Here is a 20,930-nt window from a genome sequence, read left to right as displayed (position 1 = left end):
CGTGAGGTCAGGAAAGGGGAGGGAGGTGTTGGAGATAGTCCAAGTGAATTTGAATGCAAGTTGGAAATTGGTTGTGAAGTTAATTAATTCCTCGAGTTCTGCATGGGTGCAGGGGGTAGCACCGATGCAGTCGTCAATGTAACGGAGATAAGAGTTCGGGGATAGGGTCAGTGTAAGCCTGGAACAGGGATTGTTCAAAGTATCCAACAAAGAGGCAGGCATAGCTGGGGCCCATGTGGGTACCCACAGCTACGTCTTGGACTTGGAGAAAATGGGAGGAGCCAAAGGAGAAGATGTTAAGGGTTAGGACCAGCTCCTCTAGGTGGAGGAACGTGTTAGTAGTTACTTTGAAGAAGTTCTCCTCCTCCGACGGGTGTTCTACAACACCCTGTCTCGCTGCTCACCTTCTGTGATTCGTCCGACTCTCATTTATTTTATATTTCGCTACATCATTGTCTATATCTCTCGTTTCCCTTTCCCGTGACTTTCAGTCAGAAGAAGGGTCTCGACCCGAAACGTCATCCATTCTTTCTCTCCAGCGATGCTGCCTTGTTACTCCAGCATTTTGTGTCCGTCTTCGGTTTAAACCAGCACATGCAGTTCCTTCCTCCACACGTTGTCTACTTTGTCAGGTTTGAAACATTGAAAACTAAATTGAAAGATTTTAGTAGCAATTATTTTCATACATTTTCCACTTACATGAAAAACAGTAATTTGGGTGGCACAGTGGCAAGCGATAAAGTTGCTGCCTTACAGCACTTATACGAAGCACCAGTCCCGGTTCAATCCCGACTACAGGTGATGTCTGTACGGAGTTTGTACATTCTCCCCGTGACCGTGTGGGTTTTCTCCGAGATCTTCGGTTTTCTCCGACATTCCAAAGATGTACAGGTTTGCAAGTTAATTGGCTTGGTGTAAATAAAAATGGTCTCTAGGATGTGTAGGATAGTGTTAAAGTGTGGGGATCGCAGGTCGTTGTGGACTAGGTGGGCGAAAGGGCCTGTTTCCATGCTGTATCTCTAAACCAGGGTTCAGCATCCTCCGGCCCACTGGCCGAATGCGGTCCGTAACCCGAATTCATCCGGCACGCAGGTGGATTTTTGTTCCCCGTAATCATTCGGCCCGCCGAGCGCAGCCAGCACCTTCTGTGAACACGTTTAAGAAAGATCTGCAGATGCTGGAAAAATCGAAGGTAGACAAAAATGCTGGAGAAACTCAGCAGGTGAGATTGCATGAGGCTGTCTCACCCGCTGAGTTTTCTAGCATTTTTGTCTACCTTCTGTGAATGCATGATTTGATGCCTGCCATCCATGTGTCCACGTGATACATGTGGCCCTCCATCCGCTCACAGACATGCGTCCTGGCCCCTATGCAGAACAAGGTTGCTGACCCCTGCTCTAAACTACACTAAACTAAACAAAATGTCAGCTCAATACCTGGTTCTGTTGATTTCTGTGCGATTCCTTGAGTCTGATCCTTTGGAATTTCACTGTTCTGAGTTGATGTACTGCAAAAATACACAGAACATAAAGTATTAGTGATGACAGACGATCTTGGTTGTTTTCCAACATAATAATCAAATTATTAGCAAAGTCTCACTGATAGTTGGCATGTTGTGATTATGCGTAAAATAATAAATACAGTGTAAGTTTTTTTGCAAAGATTTCACTGTCAGAGCTATTCAGTTTTTACATTGTGTTTCATTGACGACAATTCAGAATTCCAAACTAAGGGCATAAAATAAGAAGAGCTGCCAAGTTTTGTCAGAGCATTTCAGTTGTCTAGTACCTGAACATCAGTATTCTGGTACCTGAACATCAGTATTTTGCTGAGGAAATCAGTATTTTTACAATGCCATTTTGCTGAAAAAAGTTATTTTTTATATGTGCTCATACTCATGTAAGAGTACAAGAATGCATAACTTTGATACCAATTGACATGTCTTCTACACACCCTGCTTGACAGTGCATTCATTGCCATCTCTTTGTATACTGCTGTTTGAACGGCTGCTTTCTGCTTTTAGCACCAGATGATGATGTAGAAGCCATTTTGGAAGCCTCCCTCTCCCTCCCTCGCTCTCTCTCCCTCCTTCCTCTCTTTCCCACCCTCTCCCTCTCGCCCTCCCTCCCTCACTCGCTCCCTCTCTCTCTCCCCTGCCCTCTTTCCCTCCCACCCTCCCTCTCTCTTCCTCCCTCATTCCTACCTTTTTCCTCCCTCCCTCTCATATTCCCTCCCTCCCTCTCTCTCTCTCCCTCTTTCCTTCTCCCTCTCTCCCTCCCCATAGCGCTGTGGCCATAGCACTGTGTAAAGCCCACAGCGCTATGTATAAAGCCCATAGCGCTGCAGCTGGTAGCGCTATATTTAGAACCCATAGAGCTGTAGCCGACGGCTCTTCGTTTAAATTCCCACATGCTAAACTGACAGCACTGTTTAAACCTGGCGGGACAGGCACATCAAAGCTTACAAAAATTATCATCCAGATCTTGAAATTTAAAATACAAATAGATTTAATCTGCTCTAATTTTTAGAGGTACAGTATGACTTTTTATATCCTTGCATTTTTTAAGCAGCAAGATGAAACAGGAAGTCCAGCCGATTTAAATAAAATCCGTATTTAACAAAGCAAAATCGTATGTCCGTATTCTTATCGCATTTCCGTACAAAATCCGGAAAATCCGTACTACTTGACAGCTCTGAATAAGGCAGTGACAGTAAATCCTTTTACAAATTTAAATGATAATACAACTACCTTTACAATTAAATCATATAAAAAAATTAAAGCACAAGATTCAGGGAGCTGCGGTCTTTGTTTCTTTCTATCATACTTACACAATCAGATTTTTAAAAATCTGTTTAGATATTTAATTTGTATACAAAACATTAAAAAGTTTTAGATACTGGTTTACTAATGATGTGCTCCACCTGGAACAAGTTTGGCCAGCATTTGTTTCCTCATTAAACAGTTTACTGCCAAGTATTTCATTGGACCACAACAAATTGGAATCGCTGTTGTATCTATGAAATACTTTTGATGATAGGCATTACAATGGAGATGTTGTTGGTGTACTACAATGGGACATTGCAACACTTTGTTTTGTCAAAAAGAGGTGGAAAGGGGATCAGAGGCAGGTTTGCTTTTAGATAACAGTTGAAAAATCCTCAGTGGCAAATGCTGCATCAAGGAATACAGTCCCAAGGGCCATGTTGCATTTCTTGGTTAAATGGCCACTGTAAATTGCTCCTGGTATGCAGGCCAGTGGTAGAATCAGGAGGGAAGTGGATGGAAATGTGGGGAGGATTAAAATGAGTTAGTGTGGCATGGTGTAAATGGGTACCTAGCGCAAACTTGGTATGCGGAAGACCTGTTTTTGCACTGTATAACTCTTATTATGTTTTCCCCCAAACTTGAAATTTCATCTTGAATTCATCAGAAACCATATAGCAGTTCCAAATCTCCTCTGAAGCTCCCATGAATTCTTCATTCAAACATAGCAACATGTTAACACCTTGATCCAACTACAGTTGCAAGGATTCACTCTTAAGTCTTGTAATTCCCGTGGATGAACCTTTGCTTCATTGGGTGGATTACTGGGCCTTGGAGACCTTTAACAAGGTTTTTTTTATCCCCATAGAGAAACTAGCCCATAGCTAGAGATAGATAGAGCTGTCAAAAACGATCAGAAATTATGTGAAATGAGGAAGCACAAGATTTGACACAAACAAGGTAGTGGAACACTCTTCTATGGTACAGTGGAGTTCAGTGTTAGATTCTGAGTGAACTACAACCTATATTGATAATCAGGACTGGGGAATTTACTGTAATTTATCTAAATTGGTGAAAATATCAAGATGTGTGGGCATCTGAATTGTGATTAGGATGCTGAGAGGCCTCAAGGGAACCTAGTCAGGCTAAATGTGGGACAGATGTGGGGGGGGGGGGGGGGGGGGGGCAACATGGTGTTCTTCTCCTTTCATTTCTTACCTAGTGTTGATTTCAAGGAAATAACACAATTTCAAAAGAACTGAAGCTTCTCATCGAACTTGACAAAAGCAGCTAAAATTCATCCCTTCCCCCCCGAACCACCCCCTCTCCGGGCACTTTCCATTGCAACCGCAAGAAATGCTACACTTGTCGCTTTACCTCCCCCCTTGACTCCATTCAAGGACCCAAGCAGTCTTTCCAGGTGCGGCAGAGGTTCACCTGCATCTCCTCCAACCTCATCTATTGCATCCGCTGCTCTAGATGTCAGCTGTTCCACATCTGTGAGACCAAGCGTAGGCTTGGCGATCGCTTCGCCGAACACCTCCCTCGGTTGGCAATATCCAACCTGATCTCCCAGTGGCTCAGCACTTCAACTCCCCCTCCCATTCCGAATCCGACCTTTCTGTCCTCGGTCTCCTCCATGGCCAGAGTGAGGACCACCGTAAATTGGAGGAGCAGCACCTCATATTTCCCTTGGGCAGTTTGCACCCCCAGCGGTATGAACATTGACGTCTCTAATTTCAGGTAGTCCTTGCTTTCTCCTCCCCTTCTCAGCTCTCCCTCAGCCCGCTGGCTCCACCTCTTCCTTTCTTCTTCCCACCCCCCCCACTCCAACATCATTCTGAAGAAGGGTTTCGGCCCGAAACGTTGCCTATTTCCTTCGCTCCATAGATGCTGCCTCACCCGCTGAGTTTCTCCAGCACTTTTGTCTACCTTAAATTCAATAATTGATTGTAGCTGCTTTATCATCAATAAAGCTCAGATAATTTGGGGATCATTGTGAAATGGATACAGTTGTCAGAACACCCCAGAAAAGAATGCATATCACTGTTGGAGGCTCAATGTTGTGAATCATTGGAATTCTTCAGAGGGCTATGAACAGTCAAGCATTCAGTCCAACCAAGGGTTTTGATTATGTTACCAAAGTGAATTTGAGGTCCAGTAGTCATAATCTTAATGAATGACTAGGTTTAAGAGATTGTATGGTTTCTTGCTCACATTTCATATATCTTCTCCTACCTTCATCTATCGTTATCTCTCACAAGCAGCTGTGAGAAGGAAGAAATAATATGGGTCTCAATCACACATCTAATCACAAGCACTTCAGTTCTGAAGTAGAATTGGATATGGAAAGTTCTGGAACATTATATAGAATCACCTGATATGCTATAAAATTTGCAAAATGAGTACCACAGGGCAGGCAACAAGTCTGCATTCCCATTAATATGATAAATCTCCTCCTCATCTCACCTGCTGAAGGTTTCAATAAATCCACACATGAAAATCTATCCCATCTTTCACCTGCTCATCCCATGCAAATCTATTTTATAAAATCACTTCAGGTAAACGATTTCAATTGCCATCCAACATTCAGACAGACACATAACTTTCTGGGGTTGACAGTATATGATCTAAACCTTCAACATTTGACTAATAATTCCATTCCTCTCCATGTAAATCCACTTCAATAGTGCCTCCCACATCACAAAATCCCACAGGTTATGAAGATAAGAACTGAAGGCACGCCTGTCAATTATGAAGCATACAAACGAGGCCAGAGTTCGTAGAATAAAACAATTTCAAAGTAAAGGATGTGAGTGTCAGTGGAGCTGAACGATGTTAAGATGATGGAAATTGGTGCTCCTGGTGATTCTACACTACAATTCAATCAATGTGCCACATAATTGAATTTCTCGGCCGGTGGAATCCACAGAATAGCAGTAAGTCATCTAACCAGATTTAAAAGTCAAAGGTTATTACAGCAAAGATCCAAAACGTTCAATGAACGAAATTTTTTTTATAATCATCTGTCTGAAGTGAACGATAATCTGTTTATTAACGTCTCACAAAAAAACATGGGGAAATATTTTATGCTCAGAGATACAATGAGAGATTTGTACCTTTTTAATTCTTCAAGCACACCAGCATCCTGCGGTGGTGCCTGGGGACCAGCTTCTGACTTTTTACCCTGCATTCACATAGTAATCACGTTAATGGCTGTACTTTAAACTATGAGAGATAGACAAAGTTAATGCACAAAGAGGTTTTCTTAATGATGAATGAACATTCAGAGATTGGAATCATATTTCACAGTGGTTTGATAAGTGGCATGTAATGAGCACTCAAAAACACCCACATTAACACTGACTGAGATTTCACGTTTGGAAGCTTTAGTTCGAGGCACTAATCTTTTTAAAAGGAACACCACATATTGTAAAGACACTAAATGGCAATGCTGCAATAAGTTTCCATTATTCAACGGTCCAGACAATATAGTAAATGCTACATCTACAAGTTCACATCCAACAAGATCTGGGAATCTCTCAAAAAGGGAACGTAAGATTTACATTACTGGTTAATGTATTCAAGTTATTTCCCTTAGTTCTGGAGATGTGAATTACTGCTAAACTCAAAAAATCCTTTTGGGAAATGTGTGCATCAATTTACAATATATCCTACAACTGGCAGTAAATTATATGAGATTGGTAATTAAATTATCACACATCGTTAGAATAAATTACCACTGAATCACAAGATATATTTCTTGCAACTTCAATTTGATCAGCCAAATCTGCAAAATATTTGTCGTATTTTTAGGGATTTTTTTGTAAGTTAGGGATTCAAATTATCAGATGTGAGCAGGTTAAAGTCAATTGCATTCATGGTAACCATATAACCATATAACAATTACAGCACGGAAACAGGCCATCTCGACCCTTCTAGTCCGTGCCGAACACATAATCTCCCCTAGTCCCATATACCTGCGCTCAGACCATAACCCTCCATTCCTTTCCCATCCATATAACTATCCAATTTATTTTTAAATGATAAAAACGAACCTGCCTCCACCACCTTCACTGGAAGCTCATTCCACACAGCTACCACTCTCTGAGTAAAGAAGTTCCCCCTCATGTTACCCCTAAACTTCAGTCCCTTAATTCTCAAGTCATGTCCCCTTGTTTGAACTGTAAGGGGCTGTACTAACAAAAAATCTCCTCAAGTTTATTCACATGAAATTTTCACAGCCAAAATCTAAAGCTGCTTTACTATATGATGATTTAAAATGTTATTTGGTATCTTGACCATGACTGAATTTCAACTGAGAAACACAAACTTATTTACTGTGAGTGCTGTGTGCAGCCACTAACTTGCCTGGATGCAGGCAAAGGTCTGAGGTCTAGAAAACAGCATTATTTTCCCACTGTGGTTGAAATAATAGAGGCTATTTCCTCAGCGTTTATATCAATCTCCAGTGGAGTCTAAGATAACTATGTCTGTGCATCTTTTTCAAAAGCAGTTATATTTTGGCACTGATGCTGCATTGGAAATGATTTGTTTTCCTGCAATACCTGACTAGGAGGTCTGTATCTGTCAAAAACAATTGAAGCTATCGTGATTTTTCATTACAATCAACAACGGCTTCAGTAACATGATTGTTCAGGAAGAGCATTACATTTAAAGTAGTCTTCACAACATTGCAATATTGTACCTTTTTCCCTCTTGACTTTTTTCGCCTTTTCTTTGATCTCGAGTCTCCAGTTGCCTATGAGCACAGAAATGACAGTGGATTATTTTATTTTAAACTTTATGCATTACTATAAGGTGTCCCATTTAAAAAAACCCCATATTTTGTGGACTTGCAGACACAAAGTTACAGAGTCAAAGTCAGCAAGCGCGGAAACAGGCCCTTCGGCCCAACATCCCCCACACCGACTAACATGTCCCATCTACATTAACTCCACCTGTCTCCATTTTGCCCATATCCCTCTAAACCTGTCCTATCCATGTACCTGTCTAAATACTTCTTAAATGATGCGTTATACCTTGCCTGAACTACCTCCGGCAGCTCGTTCCATACATCCACCACCCTTTGTGTGAAAAGGTTGCCCCTCATTCCTATTAAACCTTACCCCCTCACCTTAAACCAACGTCCTCTGGTTCTCGATTCCCCTACTCTGGACAAGAGACTACCTACTCTATTTCTCTTGTGATGTTGCACTCCTCTATAAGACTAAGTCATGGAGTCATACAGCACAGAAACACGTCCTTTTGGCCCAACTTACCCATGCCGACTATGATGCCTATATATACGAGCCCCACCTGCCCACATTTGGCCCATATCCCTCTAATCCTTTCCTATCTATGTACCTGTTCAAATTTTCTTTAAATGTTGTTATGGTACCTGCCTCAACAACCTCCTCTGGCAGCCCATTTCACCTGATGTGTGTAAAAGTTGCTCCTCAGGTTCCTATTAAATCATTCCCTTCTCACCATAACTCTATGTGCTCTGGTTCTTAATTCCCCTACTCTGGTTAAAAGACCTATCTATTACCATCATGATCTTATGACCTTTAAAAGGTCACCCCTCACCCTCCTGTGCTCCAGGGAATAATATCCTGGCCAGCCCAACCTTACACTACAAATCTGACCCGTGAATCCTGGCAGCATCCTCTGTACCCTTTCTGTACCCTTTCCTGCTTAACATCTTTCCTATAGCAAGGTGACCAAAACTGAACAAAATACTTCAAATGTGGCCTCACTAATGTCTCGTATAACTGTAATCTTCTATACTCAATACCTTAACTGACGAAGGACAATGTACCGAAAGCCCACTCTATCTACCTGTGACGCCACTTTCAAAGAATTATGTACCTGCACACTTAAGTCCCTCTGCTCTACGACACTCCAAGTGCCCTGGTTTGACTTGAAGTGCACCTGATTTTAATCCAAGTTCCGCGATTACTTTTAGAAAAACCTCTTCTAGGCTTGGTTGCCAGAAGATGTGAGCAAGGACATAGATAAAACTGGAGCTGCCATCTCTTCCTGGACCGATGTTATGGCCAGGTCATCTCAACCTTCCAATGTAAAATGGAAAGTAGTCAATGACAGAATTCCTTTTTCAAAAACTATAAATGCAAAATAAATATCAAGTATTCGTTCCAAATCTTTAAGGACACTTTCTTAATTATGGACATATTCTATTTTGACATATTTGGACAAATGCTGTTCAGTTCTAAAACTGTCTGCAAATGGCCACAATAATCATGAAGAATGATCTTCATGCTACTAGATGTACTCAGACTTGAACTCGGCGAGCCGGGTGGACTGTCAGTCATACAGTGTGGAAACAGGCCCTTCGGCACAACTTCCCACGCCAACCAACACGGCTCATCTACACTGGTCTCACCTGCCTGTGTTTAGCTCATATTCCACTGAACCTATCCTATCCATGTCCAACTGTAATTTACACGTTGTGATAGTACCTGCCTCAACTACTTCTGCTGGTCGCTCGTTCCATACACCTACCACCCTTTCTGTAAAAAAGTTGCCCCTCAGGTCCCACTTGGTCTAGTGTTTCTTAAATGTTGCGACAGTATCTGCCTCAACTACCTCCTCTGGCAGCTCGTTACATGCCCCCACCTGCCTTTGTGTGTTTCAGTTACCTCTCGGGTTCCTATTAAAACTTTCCCCCCACACCTTAAACCTATGTCCTCTGGTTCTCAATTCCCCTCGTCTGGGCAAGAGAGTCTTTGCGTCTACCGGATCTATTCCTCTCATGATTATGTACACCTTTATAAGATCACCCCTCATCCTCCTGTGCTCAAAGGAATTGAGTCATAGCCTGCTCAGCTTCTCCCAGTAGCCCAGGCCTTCTGATGTTGTCAGAGCCCAGGCAACATCCTCGTAAATTTTCTCTGTACCATTTCCAGCTTGACATTTCCATCTTTCCTATAACATGAATAGGAGGCCGCAGCAGCAGACGCCTCCCAGGAGGCCACAGAGAAGTCGGGTGGCAAGGCCTGCTTGGGCTGCTGGAGCCTCGCGGTCGCAGCGGAGCCTCGCGGGTTGATGGGGTCTCACGGGCCGACCCGCAGTTGACGGTGCGGTGGTCGATTAGGGCGCGGGGAGACCGCCGTGTGCGGGGAGGGGAGGGGAAAACAAAGGAGGACCTGGCGTGGGATGCTTTGTAACTGTCAGCGCCGTTTATGTGGTGACTATTTGCATACCTTGGGTATGCAAGCAAAGAATTTCACTGTGCCTTGTCACATGTGACAATAAAGTCTTCTATCCCATTCCACATAGTGATCAAAACCGAACAACACTCTACATGCAGCCTCACCAACATCTTATAAAACAGCACCATGACCTCCCAACTTCAAGAGATAGCATGTGTCAATTCAAGAAGGTAACTCAACACCACCATCTCAACAACAATTGCAATGAACAAGAATTGTCGGACTAGACAGGAAAGAAAAATACTACTTTGTTTGAGGATCAACAAAAAAATAAAGAATACTGACGTTGTACTGGAATCAAGCATCAGAGTAGCTTGCTTCAAAGCTCTAAATTCTATACACTGTACTGCGATTGCTTGCTTGCAAGTAGTCCTGAATGTGTTTACAATAGCATCCAATGCATGCCTCTAGCAGCGATAAAGAGATACCAAAGTGTGTGCAATTCTATCTTAAGATTCAAAAAGTCACCAACATACAGCAGCAGGTACTGCAAATTCATCGTCTGAAGTATATTTTCCTTTCTGCTCTTCTTTAGTATCGGCCACTTTAACTTCAAGCTTTTGTCCTAAAGTACAGAGGATTCATTATTTTTCAGTATATTACAATTTGAATAAAAGGCATACTGTCTGATAAATCTGGATTGCTAACTTGCATCAACTTTTGCTGGAACCACAAGTACACATATGACTCCTTGTCTGTGAATATAGGAAATACAAAAACCAACACTTTGATGTAGTGATCTATAGATCTGTTCTTTAATGGATAATGAATTCAATTGATCAAGGTCGGCAGAGGAGCGGCAGTTCAAGGAGCAAATGTGGGGATTGGCTGCCGAAAGGTAAACCCTTGGTGAGTTTTTTCACTATTTCTCAGTGCGAGACAATGGACAATAGACAATAGGTGCAGGAGTAGGCCATTCGGCCCTTCAAACCAGCACCGTCATTCACTGTAATCATGGCTGATCATCCACAATCAGTACCCCCCTCCTGCCTTCTACCCATATCCCCTGACTCCGCTATCTTTAAGAGATCTATCTAACTCTCTTGAAAGCATCCAGAGAATTGGCCTTCAATGCCTTCTGAGGCAGAGAATTCCACAGATTCACAATCCTCTGTGTGAAAAAGTTTTTCTTCATCTCCGTTCTAAATGGCTTACCCCCTCATTCTACCCCTTACATTTAAAAACCAGTCAGGGCCAGCCTGCAACACTTACCTTCAAGGTCGGCAGAGGAGTGGCAGTTGAAGGAGCGATTGCCGAAATCTAAATTAGTTAATTGGTAAATTAGTTCATTAGGAAATTAGTTAATTGATCAGCAAATAAAAGTAGGGCCTGCGCTAGGGGAGCAGCCTTGTTGAGGTGATGTGCCCAGGAATGTGAAGTGCGAGTCTTTGGCTCAAGAGTCTTCGGCGAGGACGCTACACTTGATTTGGTTCTGCATGTGTCTGTTATTTAAACTTGTGACATATTGCAGTGCAGAAGGAGGCTACTGGCAGCAGAGAAGTGAATAGGTTTCACACACCTTTGAGTGTCAGGTGCAGCTCCTGAAGGACCGTGTTAGCAGCAGCTGGATGACCTCAGGACCATCTGGGTAACCAAGAGTTTTCTGGACAGGACCGACAGTGAGGTTATCACACCGAGGATACAGGAAGAGCAAAGGTGGGTGAGAACGAGGATGAGAAGTAAACGTGGAGTGCAGGAGTCCCCGGTGACTGTACCTATTGAAAACAGGTACACCCCCTTGGGAGCAGTCGACACGACAAGATTGAGCGGCAGCCAGGGCTGTGACTCCAACCCTGGTGCTGAGGCTCAACGGGGAAGAGTGACGTCAGGCAGAGCCATAGTGGTGGGGGACTCCATTGTCAGATTCTGCGGCAGCAGGTGAGACTCCACGATGGTGTGTTGCCTCCCTGGTGCCAGGGTCCAGGATGTCTCGGGGCGGCTGCACGGATCCTCAAGAGTGAGAGGGGGCAGCTGGAGGTTGTTGTGCATGTTGGCACAAATGATATAGATAGGTAGAGGAAGGAGGTTCTGCAACACGGGTTTACGGAATTGGGAAAAGACTGACAAGCAGGACCTCCAGGGTAGTGATCTCAGGATTGATTCCAGTACCTCCTGCTAGTGAAGGTAAGAATAGTAAGATAGGGGAAAATGAATGTGTGGCTTAGGAGTTGGTGCAGGGGGCAGGGATTTAGATTTCTGGATCATTGGGATCTCTTCTGGGGCAGGGGTGATCTGTACAATAGGGACGGGTTGCACCTTAACTGGAGGGCAACCAACATCCTAGCGGGCAGGTTTGCTAATGCTACACGGGAGGGTGTAAACTAGATTGGCAGGGGGTGGGATCTCGTACAAGACAGAGGCACATGAGAGGCTAGAAGTTGGTATGGAAGGTGGTGTGGGAAAGGTTAGTGGACAGAATAGGCAGGTGAAAGGCGAAGAGCGAGGAAGGAGGGTTGGTTTAAACTGCACGTATTTTAATGCAAGGGGCCTGACCGGTAAGGCAGATGAGCTTAGTAAATGAATAGGTACGAGCGACTGGGACGTTGTAGACATGACTGAAACCTGGTTAAGGGAGGGGCAGGACTGGCAGATCAATGTTCCGGGGTACAGGAGCTTCAGGAGAGACAGGGGTGAGGGGGAAAAGAGGAGGGGGGTGGGGTTGCATTGTTGGTTAAGGAGGATGTCACGGCAGCAGACATTACGGATGGTTCGTCTAGTGAGGATTTATGGGTGGAGCTGAGGAACAAGAAAGGGATGGTCACCTTGTTGGGAGTGTACTACAGACCCCCGAATAGTCAGCGGGAATTAGAAGAACAAATATGCCAGGGGATTGCAGACAGCTGCAGGTCAAATAAGGTTGTTGTAGGGGATTACAACTTTCCCACCATAGACTGGGAAAATTATAGTGTGAAGGGTTTAAATGGGGTGCAATTCCTCAAAAGTGTTCAGGAGAGTTTTCTTAAGCAGTATGTGGAAGTCCCCACATGTGAGAGGGCAATGCATTGGCTCCATGGAAGGAAGCAGAGTGTAATGGTAGAAGGTTGCTTCTCGGACTGGAGGCCTGTGACTAGTGTTGTGGATCGGGGTTCGGTGCTGGGCCCGTTACTGTTTGTCATCTACATCCTCTTGCACTTTAATGATGTGATACCATTTATCTTGCACTCCCAAAACTAAATTTCACCCCACGGGCTAGGATCTAGGAGTACAGGTGCATGGTTCCTTGAAGGTCAAGTCGCAGGTAGATAAGGTGGTCGAAAAGGCTTTTGGCACTTTGTCCTACATCAGTCAGAGTATTGAGTATAGAAGTTGGGAGGTCATGTTGCATTTACATAAGACATGGTGAGACCACATTTAAAATATTGTGTTCAGTTCTGGGCACCATGTTAGAGGAAAGATATTGTCAAGTTTGAAAGGGTTCAGAAAAGATTTCCCAGGATGTTGCCAGGACTAGAGGGTGTGAGCTATAGGGAGAGCTTAAGTAGGCTGGGTCTCTATTCCATGGAGCGCAGGAGGTTGAGGGGTCGGATCTTATAGAGGTGTACAAAATCATGAGAGGTATAGATCGGGTAGATGCACAGAGTCTCACAGATACCAACATAAAATGCCTTATCCAAAACATTACCGAAGAAAAATTAAAACTATTCTATTTGTGTTATTTTGCATAGATAAGCAAATTAACAAAATCTAAATGATATGGTCAAAATATATAATTTAACATAAATAAAACTACACAAATTTACAGTACAGAATCTAAAAAATTCTGAGACATGATTTATCTTCATTTGGAATCAGGGATTGATTATGATAGTCAACTTAGGTTTGTTTGTGACCATCATGTCTCACAAATGTAATTGAAAGTTTAATAAGCTAACAAAGCATATTGATGAGGAGAGTGGAATGGACGCTGTCTACATGGACTTTAATAAGGCCTTTGACAAGTGCCTGCTGAATCCAGACGGTTAGAGCCCAAAGGATCCAGGGCAGGAAGGCAAATTAGATCTAAAATGGGTTAGTAATACGATGAAGTGGTAGTAGTAGAGTTGGTATTCTGATTGGAGGTATGTGAGCAGTGGGGTACTACATGGATCACTGGTAGGATGATTGTGATTAATGATTTAGATATGAATATAGGAGGCAGGATCAGTAAGTTGGCAGATGATACAAACATTTGTGTTCTATAGTACAAAAATTGTCCAAGGATACAGCATGATAGTGATTAGCTAGAAATCTGGGTGGAGCAATGGCAAATGACATTTAATGAGGCATTTGGAGAGGGCAGACAATTGTACGGCCCAGAGAGTGCTGGTGATCAGAGGGATTCTGAGTATGTCCATAGATCCCTGAAAGTGATAATAATAATGAATAATGGATGGGATTTATATAGCGCCTTTCTAATACTCAAGGCGCTTTACATCGCATTATTCATTCACTCCTCAGTCACACTCGGTGGTGGTAAGCTACTTCTGTAGCCTCAGCTGCCCTGGGGCAGACTGACGGAAGCATGGCTGCCAATCTGCGCCTACGGCCCCTCCGACCACCACCAATCACTCACACACATTCACACACATTCACACACAGGCAAAGGTGGGTGAAGTGTCTTGCCCAAGGACACAACGACAGTATGCACTCCAAGCGGGATTCGAACCAGCTACCTTCCGGTTGCCAGCCGAACACTTAGCCCATTGTGCCATCTGTCGTCCCATGATAGCACAGTATGCTTGAAGCATCCCATATGCTTTCTTCACCAAGAGCATAAAATAGTACAGCACAGAAACAGGCCCTTTGGCCCAGAATTTCTGAGCCAAACATCATCCAAGGTTAAATTCCTTTGGCTGTACGTTATACATATCCCTCTATTCCCTGCATATACATGCACCTATCCACAAGCCTCTCAAACACCATTATTGGATCTGCCTCCACCACAACAACCCTTGACAGCGCATTCCAGGCACTCGTCACTCTGTGTAAAAAGCATGTCTCGCACATCTCCTTTGCACTTGCCCCTCTTATATTAAAGCTATGCCCTCTAGTCTTTGATTTTCCCACCCTAGGAAAAAGATTCTGGCAGACTACACTTGTAGAAGGGCTCCCTGCAACATCCGGCATCCCAGAGAAAATAATCTAAATCAGTCCACCCTCTCCTTGTAGCTAGTACCTCCTGATCCAGGCGGCATTTTGGTTAACCTCTTCTGCGGCCTCTTCAATATTTCCACACACTTTCTGCAATGGGGCAACTAGAACTACACACAATACTCTAAATGCTGCCTAAGCTGGGTTCGAATGAGCTGCATCATGACTTCCTGACTTGTATTAAGAGGGGATGTGAGGGGGATTTTTTACCCACAGAGGATGGCTGAAGTCTGGATGGTGCTGCCTAAGGGGTATTGTGGGCAGATACACTAAGAACATTTAAGAAACATCTAGACAAGTACTCTGCAAGATGGGGGAGCGACAGGTCACGACTCTCAGTCTGAGCTGTGAATAACACTGAACCCATGTCTACTAAACTGTGAGTGATTTTACTGACCTGTCAGTCCCCTTAATGTAGTTTGAAAATGTAGTTTGCAAATGCCAAGGCAGAGAAAGCTCTGGAACTAATGTGGGGAAGTGGGATTAGTGAAAATAATGGGTACAACAGGTAGCATGGACACAATGGGCCAACCTGTTGGTGCTGGGACCCCAGTTATTTACAATATATACTAGACTAAGTGGGACCCGTTGGGTTCCAGCATCACACGGGAGGGCTGGTCACCAACGCAATATTCCACCTCTCCACCAATTCCAATTTTGCTCGCCAGTTGGGGGGGGGGGGGCTTTCTGTTGCGCTAGTATGGGTGTTGCGGGCCGAAGGTACTGGTTTCCAGAGGGCTAGTATAGACATTGTGGGTCGAATGGATTCGCGGGCTGGCAGCCAACTGTTGCAACGATTTTAAAAGCCAAGCCCAGGCAAACAATTTGGCTGCAGCCACCCGACAACCAAAATTCATTTTGTGAACACAAACTTTTTTTAAAAGGCGAGGCAACCAATTGGGCAGTAGCCACCCGACAACCAAAATTCATTTTGTGAACACAAACATTTTTAAAAAGGCGAGGCAAACAATTGGGCAGCAGCCACCTGACAACCAAAATTAATTTTGTGAACACAAACTTTAAATAAAAAGGCAAACAATTTGGCAGCAGCCACATCGAGGGGACTCACCGTGGAGTAGACGTGCGTTCAGTGTTATTCACAGCTCAGAGAGCCGTGACCCTCTCGCTTCCTGGGTCTGGCAGAGACTGAGTGAGGCACGACACTTCCGCGTTTTATAGTCCCCGCCCCTCTCCTCCCTGCCTCCAGCAGGGGCAACAGAGAGAATGGGGAATTTAAAAAATATATTAATATATCTCTGATTTTTCATCGATGGGAAAAATCCTCTGGTCCCGGAAGGCGGAGGGGGGCTCTGAGTGAGGTGGCTAAAAATGACGGCCGTAGGTGGCAGGGTTCTCTCGGAAATCGCAGCACAGTGGGCCAAAAGCGGTCAAGATCAGACTTTTAGTAATATAAATTAACGATTTAGACGGAGTTAAATGTAACATAGAATTCTTGCTATCGAAGGAGTGCAGCGTAGGTTCACCAGGTTAATTCCCAGAATGGCGGGACTGACATATGATGAATAAATGGGTCGACTGGGCTTATATTCACTAGAATTCAGACGGGTAAGAGGGGATCTTATAGAAACATATAAAATTCTTAAGGGTTTGGACAGGCTAGATGCAGGAAAAATGTTCCCGATGTTGGGGGTCAAGAACCAGGGGTCACAGTTTAAGAATAAGTGGTTAAAAAAGAACTGCAGATGCTGGAAAAATCGAAGGTAGACAAAAATGCTGGAGAAACTCAGCAGGTGAGGCAGCATCTGTGGAGCGAAGGAATAGGTGGCATTTCGGTTCAAGACCCTTCTTCAGACTGATGTGGGGGTGGGGAGGGGGAGAAGAAGGAAGAGGTGGAGAAACTGTGGTAGGCCATTTAGGACTGAGATGAGGAAAAACCTTTTCACCCAGAGAGTGTGAATGTGGAAATCTCTGCCACAGAAGGCAGTGGAAGCCAATTCACTGGATGTTTTCAAGAGAGAAATAGATATAGCTCTTCGAGCTAACGGAATCCAGGGATATGGGGAGAAAGCAGGAATGGGGTACTGGTTTTGGATGATCAGACATGATCATATTGAATGGCGGTGCTGGCTCGAAGGGCCGAATGGCCTACTCGTGCACCTATTTTTTAACCTATACCCTCCATGACTAAGATTCAACTAAACAGGTCTCTTCCCACCCCACTTTATCTCAAGCTATGAACATACCCTCCTATTGTTTTCTCTCAAATGTGCTGATCTACTTTATCTATATAATTAACACTCTGATCTTGACCACTTCCTGTTGCACTTTATATTGATTTTAGAAAAAAACACTATCACTTACGGCTGTGATTTTTGGCCATCTTACTCAGAGTCCCATTCTGCTGTGCAGGCCAAGAGGATTTTTCCCATCGATGAAAAATAAAAGACATTAATGTTTAAAAAATGTTGAGATTCTATCTCCTGTCAATCACACCATGAAGGCCAGCCCCCTTCTGGTGTGAGGGGGAGGGACTATAAAACCCAGAAGTATGGAGGTGCCTCAGTTATCTGCAAGATGGGGGAGCGACAGGTCACGACTCTCAGTCTGAGCTGTGAATAACACTGAACACATGTCTACTAAACTGTGAGTGGTTTTACTGACCTGTCAGTGCCCTTAATGTAGTTTGAAAATGCAAAAGTATTTTTTGGTTTGATAATGCAAAAGTGCTTTTTGGTTTGAAAATGCAAAAGTGTTTTTTGGTTTGAAAATGCAAAAGCGTTTTTTGGTTTGAAAATGCAAAAGCTGATTTTGGCTTATTAAAAATACAAAAGCTGTTTTGGGTTAATGAAAATGCAAAAGCTGTTTTTGGCTTATTGAAAACGCAAAAGCTGGTTTTGGCTTATTGAAAATGTGGTTGCTTTGAAAATGAAAATGGTGGTTGCATTGAAAATGTGGCTGCTTTGAAAATGAAAATGGTGGTTGCTTTGAAAATGTGGTTGGTTTGAAAATGTAGTGTGAATTTCAAGGAATAGGCGCGAGTCAACTGCCAGCCCACCAGCTGTGAGTCAGCTGCCAGCACACCAGGCTTGAGCGACTGAGCCGCCAGCCCAAGAATCCATTCGGCCCACAATGACCACACTAGTCCCCTGGAGACCAGCCCCTTCAGCCCACAACACCCATACTAGCACTGCAGAAAGCCAACACTGGCCACCAATATTGGAATTGGTGGAGTGGTGGAATATTACGATGGGGGACAAGCCCTCCTGTGTGAAGCTGTGACCCAACGGGTCCCACTTAGTCTAGTCTTTAAATATAGCTATGATATTCTCTTCCACCATTTTAAATGGAAGCTTAACATTCTCTTCTTTCTAGGTAAGGAATTGTGTCCTAGTCTATGTGCCAGTGATGTGATTTTTCATTGTACCCGTACCTCACTGTATGCATACATATATATTACAATAAATTTGTGCTTGAACAAATAACATTTTGGAATGGATTAAGCCACAGATGAAAGTGTCAGTAGTTTTCTGTTTTGGTCTGATCATCGGTTCTGAGTGTGATTTATTGAAAAAAAACTATAATTATGTAGTTCAATATAAATCTTTTTAATAATGGGGATTTTCCATTCTCTTGATATTGTGAAAAGTAATTAAACAATCAGTGTGGAGATGAAATATCTGCCATCTCCCATGTCTCATTTTGCACTACTGCCAAAATCACTGACTGGAGAAATTTCATCTAAAATCTGTATAATCATATTGATCCAATATACATTATACACAGATGAAGCACAGTTGAGGATTAGTGAGAATGAGTTAACCATTTCTCTAAAAAAGCACACATGACCACAGCAAGGCCTACCTGCAATTGGATCCTTTGCCAATGAACAAGCACAAACAGAATCGATACCTAAAAAAACAGGAAGACAATATCACACACAACATCAAAGGCTATACCTATCTAGGTCTGCTTGAGCAAGAATTAAGCTTTAAATCCATGCTAATGTTGCAAGAAAGTTTAACTTTGAAGCAAGTAATTAGTCAGAGGAAGTCTGCTATTCATTACAATCTTATTAAGTTCAACCAATTTCACGTAATCTATTAGTTTAGAGATACAGTGCGGAAACAGGCCCTTTCAGCCTACCGGGTCCGTGCCGACCAGCGATCCCCGCACATTAACACTATCCTATACCCACTGGGGACATTTTTTACATTTACCAAGCCAATGAACCTACAAACCTGTATCGGAGGTAACCGAAGATCTCGGTGAAAACCCATGCGGGTCACGGAGAGAACATACAAACTCCGTACAGACAATCTTTCCCCTTTCTCTACAGGTGTGACTTTTATGTCAGCCTAGGACAGTTTTTAAAGTAGTTATTAACTTGGTAACTTTGAATGGCATCCAACCAGACAATCCTTTTGTTTTTTCTGCCATTCCCTCTCATTCCAACTTACAATATCTCACTTTTCCATTCTGATAGTGTTTGACCCAAAATGACTCTCCAGAAGGGTCTTGACCCGAAACGTCGCCCATTCCTTTTCTCCAGAGATGCTGCCTGTCACACTGAGTTACACCAGCATTTTGTGTCTATCTCCCATTGATGGTGCCTAACCTGCTGAGTGTTCCCAGCAGTTTATAATTTTAGTTGGTTGGTGCTTAATATATAAATGAACAAAATTTACCTCTGTGGAGTTTAACAATAAGGTTTTCCAAAAGTTCAGACAGTGGTTTATTGAAGTACTTCTCCATGTATCTCCTTTCAATAAATACAACGCTCATTGGCTGCATCCGAAGTTCTTGCAACCTCTTATCATCAACACCGAGCTGACCAAGTATCTCTGCAGCTTCATTCCACATTCTGTCAAATTTTTCATAGGTTAGTTCTTTGTGCAAGATGTCTTTCAGAAGGTGCTCTCGCATCTCACAAATACGTCGCAGATAAGCTCCAGGAGAAGTGTCAGATCTTGCAAGCCTGCCAGTCCAGCCCTTTTTGGGACGGGGAAACTTCTTCATAAACGCAGCAAGAAATTGAAAAAGAGGCAGTGAAAAATGCTGAGTTTTTGGTCTGTCTGCTGAATAAATAATATTGATCCATTTCTTTTTGAAGTTACTAAAATCTGGTCCCTCCAAACGATTCTTGATCAGAACTTTATTCTTTGTAATTTCTTCTTCCAATTCTTCTGCTGAGACGTGGGCTTCAAAAATTTTCCGAACTATCTCTGTGCCTTCCACATGTATTAAATGAAGAAGGCGATAAAGATTAACGTAGCACCTCTTTTTTAATAGTGGTTTGACTGGCAATTGAGGATCAAATTGTGGACAGAAAGGCCCAGCTAAATGAAAAAAAAACAATTATAGGTCACACATACCTTTCTTTAACAACATGCTTTCTTTAACGAGCTTGATAGAAGAAAACGATTTGCAGCAAGTCTGTTTGCAACAGGATACTATGTTTGCCAGATCAGATTTTAAACTCTTCAAGCTCAAAAGCTAAAGAGCAGATTGGTGACCTTAATCCGCCTGAAATGCCATTACAAGGGTGAAACTTAGTGCCCAAATAATGTCCATTGCATACCTAATGTAACAACTTTCTTTCAAATTTAAGATATCACAGCAGTTGTGTGTAGGAGTAATATATTAAAGGGTATATATATGGTTGCAATATATTCCACCAGGGGTGCCGCACGATTGGTAGCCCGGCCAACGGTCTGCCTGTTTTTTCGCCTATTTCTAATTATTTATTTATTTATTTAGTGTGTGTTAAAAGTTTGTGCTCTCCACTTTGTTTATGTGGGGGGAGGGGGTGGGGGAAGGGGGAAACTTAGTCGCGGCCTCAT

At 43.2% G+C, this 20,930-nt stretch overlaps 1 protein-coding gene across 2 annotated transcripts in view; it reads right to left on the bottom strand.

The window, feature by feature from the left end:
- The window catches only part of LOC116980779 (E3 ubiquitin-protein ligase DZIP3-like), an 87,866-nt gene that overhangs the window by 40,788 nt on the left and 26,148 nt on the right, over positions 1–20,930 (bottom strand). Inside the window, exons 7-13 of one of the 2 annotated variants that reach the window (XM_033033363.1) lie at positions 19,776–20,426; positions 18,952–18,999; positions 11,212–11,259; positions 10,476–10,564; positions 7,473–7,526; positions 5,884–5,951; positions 1,437–1,507 (exon numbers count right to left, since the gene is read on the bottom strand). In XM_033033363.1, the coding sequence (XP_032889254.1) occupies positions 1,437–1,507; positions 5,884–5,951; positions 7,473–7,526; positions 10,476–10,564; positions 11,212–11,259; positions 18,952–18,999; positions 19,776–20,426 (1,029 nt within the window). The remainder of the gene's footprint in view (positions 1–1,436; positions 1,508–5,883; positions 5,952–7,472; positions 7,527–10,475; positions 10,565–11,211; positions 11,260–18,951; positions 19,000–19,775; positions 20,427–20,930) is intronic. The other variant, XM_033033364.1, reaches the window with a different exon arrangement.

Source organism: Amblyraja radiata, chromosome 14 (assembly GCF_010909765.2).
Source record: "Amblyraja radiata isolate CabotCenter1 chromosome 14, sAmbRad1.1.pri, whole genome shotgun sequence".
Taxonomy (NCBI): Eukaryota; Metazoa; Chordata; class Chondrichthyes; order Rajiformes; family Rajidae; genus Amblyraja; species Amblyraja radiata.
Note: the sequence above shows the minus strand (reverse complement) of the source record. Positions and strands in the feature narration are given on the sequence as shown.